Consider the following 10405-nt stretch of genomic DNA (forward strand, 5'->3'; position numbering starts at 1 on the left):
GATTGTGAGTTGGAAGCAGACGTTACAGTGCTATAATGAATTCAAAACCTGATGGATTTTTTTTTAAATCAAAAGGTTTGGAGTATCTTCATCCATTGTCTAACTGTTGCATTWATTAGAATTGTTTTTCAAACCTTTTAACAATGCTGATGACCATTGCTAGAGTAAGTAAGTCATGAAAGAGGTCACACACTCCATGCCTGGTCAACCTGACTGAAGTAAAACAATGGTGATCGCAGCGGTCAGTCTGTTTTACGAGGCTAACAACCTCCGGGTCAAAATCGAATGGTCTAATCTAATGTTAGAACTTCTGTRAGGAAGACAATGCGAAGCATTTATTCCTCCCATTTTGTGTCATCAAAACGCTGTGTCTGCATCTGTCTCTGTGTTTAAAGTGGTTCTCAGAATCAGATCATCTCTGTGTGTGTGTATCTGGTGCACATTCTCCAGGTGKCTTGGCAGACAGCTGTTGGGCTGCTGGTGTCAGTGGTGTGTCCAGGGGGTAACACCCCCTGAAATCTGATTGGCCACCCCAGTGGCCCCCACAGAAATTCTGAGATCTGATAGGTCGTCTCTGAATATATTGACAATTTTGACAACAAGACTCAATCTTACCKGAGAAAGCATCCGAGCGAGGAAACGGCTCCCTTCTATCTTAGTATGTGTAGCCTACGTAGGACATGTCATATTCTTTTTGTCAAGACACCATCAGATAYGTGGGCTATAGATACTTAGACAGAGGAGCGCCGTTTGCCTCGCTCGGATGTTTTCTCTGGTGAAATTGATTCAGCCGGTTGCAAATTGAAGGAACATTTATGAATCATTTTCTATGTTTGTTTATTTTTTCAATGAATAGACACCACTTTGTAGACTGAATGTCATTGTGGTGTTTGTAATAGATGTCCCTTTCCATTCAAATGGCGTGCTGGACTTATTTTGGAGTAGACAAACTTACTTTTTGAACTGATTTGTTTGACAATCAGATGAAAACACCATGACCAGTGGTGTTCACCACACATTAAAAAGTCATACATTTTTACAATTAAATTCCATGACTTTAGGAGGTCCCGTAAATGTTGAGGTATAAGTCGCACTCTGGATGTCACTTTCAAGTGAATTTACTGCTGTATGCTAATACCCTTACATAAAATCCTGACCTCGAATGCAAACACTAACAAGACTTTTGGAATTGATTTATGATTTAACAAGGAAATGTACCAAACCTAAGCTAAGCATTTAATGCGTTAAATCATCCAGTTGATTTGTGCCAGCTGTACAGTAAAAACAGGCCAGTAATGTAAAGTCAACTACAGCAAGGAAAGTATCTGAGGCTATAAGATTAGCCAAGGACAGAGTTAAAAGATGGGCAGTAGCCCAATGTTACATAAACTCACATAACCTCCTCCTCTCCTCCGCCACACCTGGCTGCCCAAAACACTGATACAAGTAAACCTAATGTGTAATTACCTTGGCTGGATCACATTCTAAAATAACATGACCGTACTATCCTAACCGCAATCTAATTTTTATGAACCTACTATGCTAGCTAACAATCTTACCTTATGCCAACTGATTAGTGTGTGTGGCTCAATGTGCTTGACTTATACCTATCCTGTCAATACCCTTTTTCTACTTAAACCTGTTCCTTAAACTTCCTACTAGTACTTCATCTGAATAGTATTTCCCCACATACTCCACGTCTCTGTGGGTGGAGCACTGTGCCGTGTCTGGCGATAGAGAATCTAATCTGAATATTGTCTCCTCGTCAGTAATTGAATGGCCAATGGGGGTCACCTGTGGGATGTTTCTATAAACCACACCGTTTAATAGAAGCGTTGTGGACTCCCCTCCTATCCACACCATTCAAACGATCCCTTGCTTTTTCGGTCGTCCCCTTCTGAACCACTTCCTCAGGTATGTGGTTATCAATGGGACTGGGAAACCAGGTTACACTGTGGTCAGTGAGGCCAGTCTGCTGTGTTGTACCACTGTGTAAAGACTTACTAAATTGACAGGCCATGAGGACAATCCTTTTACTGTATGAACATCAGGGTTGGGATCAATTCCATTTCAATTTAGTCAACTTTGGAAGTAAACTGACATTACTTAATTGACTTGACTGAATTCAATAAACTTAATTGAAATGGAATTATCCCAACCCTGGTGGACATTCTCTGGTTATTGAACACTGACCAGACTAGAGATGACTTTTTGGTTTGGTGAAGACTGTCCTAGATTTCTATTGGTGAAAACAGCCTCGTCTTTATATGACTATTGTCCACTCCCATTCAGGRTGAGACTCTGAAACTTCCTTTGAAGGCCTGCTAGGGGTCCACAGAGGCTTTGGTTGTCATTTTTCATGGTATGCCCTGATTGGTTGGCTGTAACACTGTGTCTGAACGTCAGTCAGATAGACGAGGGGCCATATCTCCATTATGACTGATGCACCAGACTTTATTTATAGTGACCTCCAACATGCCTTTCTGTGCGAACGCATCATCAACCTGTCTTCCAGTCTTCCAACAATAGACCACGGTGCCACCTCCCAGCTATAAATTAGCCAAATGAGACTCTTGAGTGTGTGTGTGTGTGTGTGTGCGCGCGCGCGTGTGACAACCGTAGTGGGACAGGGCAACTCTACCTTTCAGTTCCGCATTGGTTTGTAAGGGTGACATGTCTCCTAAAAAGGCCCGAGGTCTTGAAGGTATGTGATGGCATGGGTCCTGTGTACTCCTATTTAAATTCAGAGAGCAGGTGAGCCAGGCGCACTCTCCTCTCTCTGTCTCAAGGGACTGTAACACACCGCCTCCTGTCCAGCTCTCCAGGGTAAGTCATTCTCCCGCACACATGCAATTCTCATTAACCTGTTTCAATGGGATTATGTTATTATCMTAATCATTTATCATTCAGTAATACATTCACATTTGAGTCATTTATACGACGCTCTTTTTTTATCCAGAGCGATTTCCAATCAGTGCATTATCATTGCTTTTCCGTACATGACCATGTATATGTAAGATACAGTACATTCAACTGTAACATACAGTATGTAACAGACCTGAGTGGACAAGAGAAAAAAGAGCAATGAGTGAAGCAACATTTCTCACAGATAAATGTTTCAAAAAAGAGCGATGTATGAATCCACATTTCTAACAGATAAACGTCAAAGACTAAATGGCAAATTCATTTTTATGTTGCTTTTAGTTCGTGACTATACACAATAAAAAGTTGATACAAGATGCAACACAGATCCCTGCTTTAAGATTCTTAAAACTGCTAATTGTGCTTTAAAGTTTGGTATTGGGAACCACCACAGGAATACGTTGAAGCACTTAGAGCAATCAAAATGTAGCACCGTCCTCTGTTGTGTGCATGACAATTACAAACAGCAAGTCAGTCAATTCATTTGTTAGTCAAACAAAAAGTGAGTTATGGAGCTAGCATGGCATATATGAACAAACAAGAAGAGACTAGACAGACAGACAGAATAAGCTCACAGTGTGAATGGCAGCAACTGTTAATGCAGTAACACTTCATTTTGCTATGGCCATATGCCATGTGTGAAACACATTGCGCTCTGACATACTTGACTTACTGGTGACAACTGGTGTATTGTGTGTGTGTGTGTGTGTGTGTGTCTGCGTGCAGGCCCACAGTAACCGGACTCAACCATGTGTGACGAGGAAGAGACAACAGCCTTGGTATGCGACAACGGCTCAGGACTGGTGAAGGCCGGCTTCGCCGGTGACGATGCCCCCAGGGCAGTGTTCCCCTCCATTGTGGGGCGCCCCCGTCATCAGGTGAGACATCATCTCACTCCCCTCCCCCATTTTACCTCTTCATGTCATTCACAGGGTCATTCCTGAAGTTGAGCTGCAACACTATTGTTAGTTGGTCATTGCTCCTACAGCAGGGATCATCAACAACTASACTCAGCCACGGGCCAATTATTTCTGGAGAATAGTCAGGGGGCCGGAACATAATTACAAATCATTTGTAGTATGCAAATTGATCGCAAGAAGCCCAAACAGATATAATGTTTGACTAAAACATAATCATTTCATTGCTTACGTTTGTATACGATCACGTTTCTCTCTACTATTTGGTGGGAATACTCGGGAACAGATTTCTTAAATCATACTGAACAAAAATATAAACACAACATGCAACAATTTCAATGATTTTACTGAGTTACAGTTCATATAAGGAAATCAGTCAAATGAAATGAATGTATTAGGCCCCAATCTATGGATTTTACATGACTGGGCGGGCGCACCTGGGAGAGCATAGGCGACACCCATTCGGGAGCTAGGTCCAGCCAATCAGAATGAGTTTTTCCCTACTTAAGGGCTTTATTAGAGACAGAACTACTCCTCAGTTTCATCAGCTGTCTGGGGGGCTGGTCTCAAACAATCCAGCAGGTGAAGAAGCCAAATATGGAGGTCCTGGGCCAGCATGGTTACATGTGGTCTGCGGTTGTGAGGCCGGTTGGACGTACGGTGAAATTCTCTAAAACAACATTGGAGGCGACTTATGGTAGAGAAATTAACATTACATTTTCTGGCAACAGCTCTGGTGGACATTCCTGCAGTCAGCATGCCAATTGCACGCTCTTCAAAACTTGAGACATCTGTGGCATTGTGTTGTGTGACAGAACTACACATTTTAGAGTGGCCTTTTATTGACCCCAACACAAGGTGCACCTGTGTAATGGTCATGCTGTTTATTAAGCTTATTGATATGCCACACCTGTCAGGTGGATGGATTATCTTGGCAAAGGAGAAATGCTCACTAACAATTTGTGCACAAAATTGGAAAGAAATAAGCTTTTTGTACGTACGGAAAATTTCAGGGACCTTTTATTTCAGCTAATGAAACATGGGAAAAATACTTTATGTTGCGTTTATATTTTTGTTCAGTATAAAATCACTTGGAGCTGTAATAAATAAATAAAAATTCCACACGGGTCGCCAGTTGGAGAACCCTATCCTACAGTATGGGTAACCTGGTCCAAGATCTGTTTATGCTCTTACCAACTACATTGCTATCAATGTCAAGCCAAACATGGCATGACAATGAGCGACAAGGAGTTTGCATGATAGCACAAACAGACTGGCAATTAGACTAGAGTTTGAGCCAGTTTCATGGACAAAGATGAAGCCTAGTCCCGGAATAAAAGGCACTTTCAATGGAGATTCTCCATTGAGCATGTTTTTTTGCCAAGTAGGCTTAATMTGGGTCCAGGAAAACAGACCCTAAATGTGTGTCATTTGTAGCTCTATTTCACAAATCAATACGGTATGTGGCTGTTGTTGTTCATGTTCATATCTGTACCTTCTGTTCATGTGAATAACACATGTATGTCTGTCTCTTCCCCAGGGGGTGATGGTGGGTATGGGTCAGAAAGACTCCTATGTTGGAGACGAGGCCCAGAGCAAGAGAGGTATCCTGACCCTCAAGTACCCCATTGAGCACGGCATCATAACTAACTGGGACGACATGGAGAAGATCTGGCATCATACCTTCTACAATGAGCTGCGTGTGGCACCTGAGGAGCACCCTGTCCTGCTCACTGAGGCCCCACTCAACCCCAAGGCCAACAGAGAGAAGATGACCCAGGTGGGCCCTAATACCTTAAACACAAACACATGGCCATCAGTCTTATGATATAGTTTAATGAGAAATATCCAACTGGGCAAAAACTGGTTGAATCAACATTGTTTCCACGTCATTTCAACCAAAAAATATATTAAATGATGTTGATGTGGAATGTGGAAAACTGATTGGATTTGCAAAAAGTAATCAACATAAGGGCATTTTGTCTTTTCCTTACCCAACTTTTATCCTAAATCCAATTACAAGGTAAAATGTTTTGTTGAATTCACCTTAGTTGACAATTATACAACGGGTGGGTCTAATCCTGAATGCTGATTGATTAAAACCGGATTCCAGCCGGTGTCTAAATCTATGTTAAAATGCCTATTTACTCTGTTCCATCTGACTGCGCAATCCACTGTCTCATCAGCCCAGCCAGGCAATTTATAAACTTCATCTCCATTATAAAAAGCCTCTAGACATTATCTAGATTTTGTTTTCAACAGCGGAGATTTGTATAAACCTTGCTGTCTGTTTCTCCGACATTTGCACCAAAAATAATCTATATTCAAATTCGATCACCTGCTGTCCCATAGTAATGTAATAAGTCGGGACGAGACAGACAGGCAGGCAGCGTTTTTCAGCCAGTCGAAATAATGAATCAGCTGCCATCATTTTTATGGATATATACAAAAAAATATATATTGAAAAAAGGTACAACGTAACGCAGTCTTTCCAGATTAAGTTTGAAGTGATTGTGTTACTGTAGCTGTGTTGTTGGCCAACTCCTCTGAACAACAGTGTCCTGACGAGTGWGCACATTTTCTATGCCAGGTGAAATTGCGCCTCATTAGCTCATTGTTATGGATGTTTCCAAATAAATGTCACTAGAAAACAGCTTAAACAAATGCAAATGMRGCTACTTTGCTGTTATTCTGGCTGCACTTTTTGACTTGACTGTAAGTTAGCTGTAGTTGGCTAGCTAGCAAGCAAGGTATAAGAACATTGCCAGGCAGTATAGCAATGTAACACTTAGAACAAACGACTGGGTCGTATTCATAGATACTGAAGAAAAAGACAGAACGCGTCTTTAGCAACACTAGACTTTGTGTCGGGACTATATCTTGTGGAAGGATGAAATACAATGAATAAATTCATATATTTTTTTAAATATGTCAATTACTATTTGAATATGTTGGTAACCCGTTGAATAAAAGTGATAATGCCCTCAAAGCCGGTGTTTGGCACGGTATATATCCTCCAAACACCGGTTTCTCTGGCATTRTCAATTAACTAGACAATGAACTGACTGACGTCTGTGCATTGTGGGACGTTTCTCACTGACTCATGGTGACTCCTCCGTTACTGCAGATCATGTTTGAGACCTTCAACGTGCCAGCTATGTATGTGGCCATCCAGGCGGTGCTGTCCCTGTACGCCTCTGGTCGTACCACAGGTGAGCGTGCTCCTCCGAACACTCATCCACCCAAAAATGGATTACAGTAGAAAGTTACTTACAGTACAACAAGTGCATACATTTTAGTACATGTAGCACCATTGGGAATCAAACACACAACCCTGGCATGGACCACCGTGATGCTCGTTGGTGTGTCTGTACTAATGTGTCTGTGTGACCTGTGCAGGTATTGTGCTGGACGCTGGCGATGGTGTGACCCACAACGTGCCCGTATATGAGGGCTATGCCTTGCCCCATGCCATCATGAGACTGGACTTGGCTGGCAGAGACCTGACTGACTACCTGATGAAGATCCTCACTGAGAGAGGCTACTCTTTCGTCACCACCGGTAATGATAGAATATCAATGTATAACCTTATAGTAGATACTATTAGCCTAATGTAGAACTATATACATTTTAATTTAAGTATTTTACATTACAATTGAATATTCATTTAACCTTTCACCCAGTTAACATGTAGTGTTAATGACACCTGTTTAGTTCAACTGAACCTTGTCACTGTTGGTTGCTCATAAACTTACAGTGCCTCCTATTGGCAAAATAGAGTAACTGCAGCCATTTATTGTACTGTTAGCTGAGGAGTCTGTTCAAAGTTGTCAATATTGACACACACCGTAGGTTTGGTTTCCCTAAATGTAACAGTTGTTACCTTGTCTGTCTATTGTGGTGGGTAACAGACTATTTTATCCATCCCAACAGCCGAGAGAGAGATTGTGCGTGACATCAAGGAGAAGCTGTGCTACGTGGCTCTGGACTTTGAGAATGAGATGGCCACCGCTGCCTCCTCCTCCTCTCTGGAGAAGTCCTACGAGTTGCCCGACGGTCAGGTCATCACCATCGGTAACGAGAGGTTCCGTTGCCCAGAAACCCTCTTCCAGCCCTCCTTCATTGGTCAGTATCCAAATCCTAGCACAATGTTTTATAACCTGGACTTAGATMAGTTTTCTCACCAACTTCTGCCATTGTAAAGACGACACAAACAGATCTGGGACCAGGCTAGATGTACTGTGCTGTAGCACAAGTAATGCATAAAAGATTATGCCGGATAGCAGGAAGAAAAGCAGTCCATATTATGTAACCAAATGTATTATTCATTAAGAATATACCCTATGTATCGTCTTTTACATGATGCTTATGAACTAAGTATAAGTTTGGGGTTCTCCTCTCTTTTCCCATGGGGCCTCACTTCACATGACAAGACTCAGAATCCAATGTTCCCATTTCTCTATTGCCTTGCATATATGTCAATGTTGTATTATCCGTTCTCTTGCCGAAAACTGTTTTTCTCATAGGCATGGACTACAACAGAACATGGGCGTAAAGACTGTTATTTGTTATCCCCATAGGCATGGAGTCCGCTGGTATCCATGAGACGACATACAACGGCATCATGAAGTGCGACATTGACATCCGTAAGGACCTGTACGCCAACAACGTCTTGTCCGGTGGTACCACCATGTACCCAGGTATCGGTGACCGCATGCAGAAGGAAATCACAGCCCTGGCCCCCAGCACAATGAAGATCAAGGTATGGAGAATCCTCTATAATAATGACATCGACCTAACCACACCACCATCACAATTACTGAGAGAAAGTATGCAAAAGTGAAGTACCTCAATGAGGATGAAGTACTTTGTGGTCTCAAAGTACCTTTGGTGTCTCAAAGTACCTTTGGTGTAGCAAGGCTGGTTGGGATAGACACGAGTTTGTATAGACAACATTTGACTCTGCCCTAACCACTGACTGTCGCTCCCTGTAGATGATTGCCCCCCCTGAGCGTAAATACTCAGTCTGGATCGGCGGCTCCATCCTGGCCTCCCTGTCCACCTTCCAGGCCATGTGGATCAGCAAAGATGAGTATGAGGAGGCCGGACCATCAATCGTCCACAGGAAGTGCTTCTAAATTCTCTCTCCCAACTGTCAACTGTCCCCAAATATTTGTTCTCTGTCTATTCTCATGTGTCTCTAATCCCCACAAATAACCCATTGTAATTGTTTACTATTTGTGCAACGTTCCCAAAGACAATCTGTATTGTGAGCCATCAGACTATCAGGATATTGCTAAATAAATTAATTCTGACTTTTGACTTCCCCTGTGCAGTTGCCTATGTGACCTCATAACGGAACATAAAGGAATTATCACAGGGCTATTTTGCATAAAAAAAATATTGTTTACATTTCCCACATCCCACACAATTTCCCAAATTGTGAAAAGATATAACAGAGCATTGTGCTTAACAGAATTTTCATTGCACTAATAAGATATTCTGGGGTATGCTTTACACATATGCCATATCCTGTTGAAAGTCCTGTTAAAAAAACAAAATGCTCTGCCAAACTTATTATCTGAGTGGACTCCTTACATTTACATTACAACAACACATAAAATGGAGTGGTTTGGTTTGATGTTTAGTTTGACGTAGATTAGGTGTACCGCTGAAATGTACTGTAATGTGACAAGACACCCACTGGATGGCAGAAGTCCGTCTTTTCAGGGYGGTGAAGTCACACAACACAACCCGTTCGGTAAGCGTCCTCTATGTGGATTGTTTGCATACTATATGATGACAAACACAGTCAAAGGGGTTGCAGGCAACAGATATAGCAACAGACAGAAGACTTGTTCACCAGGACTATACAGTAGGKTAGATTTGGAGCCCAACAAACGTAGCAGCAGTGTGGACATACATGCACTGTGGTCTATCCTCGCAACATGAGAAGAAAACAGGCCAGCACAATCTAGGACAGAGGCTGTATGTACCATAGATGTCTTTTTTAACGACACCCTGGAGCTACATGTTATTTCCTGCCGAGTGTCTCTAGTCTGTCTCTTCAAGAGAGGCCAATTAAGGGAACACAATTAGGGATTGTCATTCGACATTTTTTGAMTGTTCGAGTACTCGCATGATTTTTTCCCCCGAGTACTTGAGTAAATAAACGTTTTACCAAGGCCAGCCCTGGGAAAAGAAATATGTGCACATTTATTTACAGGACCCGTCAAAAGTTTGGATACACATAAGGGTTTTTCTTTATTTTTACTATTTTCTACATTGTAGAATAATAGTAAAGATATCAAAACGATGAAATAACACATACGGAATCACGTAGCAACCAAAAAAAGTGTTAAACAAATCAAAATATATTTTAGATTCTTCACAAAGTAGCCACCCGTTGCCTTGATGACAGCTTTGCACACTCTTAGCATTCTCTCTACCAGCATCATGAGGTAGTCACCTGGAATGAATTTMAATTAACAGGTGTGCCTTGTTAAAAGTTAATTTGTGGAATTTATTTCCTTTTTATTGCGTTTGAGCCAATCAGTTGTTTTGTA

At 41.9% G+C, this 10405-nt stretch overlaps 1 protein-coding gene across 1 annotated transcript; it reads left to right on the forward strand.

Annotated features, from left to right (window-relative positions):
• Window positions 1-2669: 2669 nt before the first annotated feature.
• On the forward strand, window positions 2670-9161 carry acte1 (actin, epsilon 1). Its single transcript, XM_023971646.2, has 8 exons — window positions 2670-2826; window positions 3649-3800; window positions 5380-5619; window positions 6967-7051; window positions 7239-7400; window positions 7773-7964; window positions 8420-8601; window positions 8834-9161. The coding sequence occupies exons 2-8, from the start codon at window positions 3672-3674 to the stop codon at window positions 8975-8977; spliced, it is 1134 nt and encodes a 377-aa protein (XP_023827414.1). The 5' UTR covers window positions 2670-2826; window positions 3649-3671; the 3' UTR covers window positions 8978-9161.
• Window positions 9162-10405: the final 1244 nt, after the last annotated feature.

The sequence above is a fragment of the Salvelinus sp. IW2-2015 genome, linkage group LG26, assembly GCF_002910315.2.
Source record: "Salvelinus sp. IW2-2015 linkage group LG26, ASM291031v2, whole genome shotgun sequence".
NCBI lineage: Eukaryota > Metazoa > Chordata > Actinopteri > Salmoniformes > Salmonidae > Salvelinus > Salvelinus sp. IW2-2015.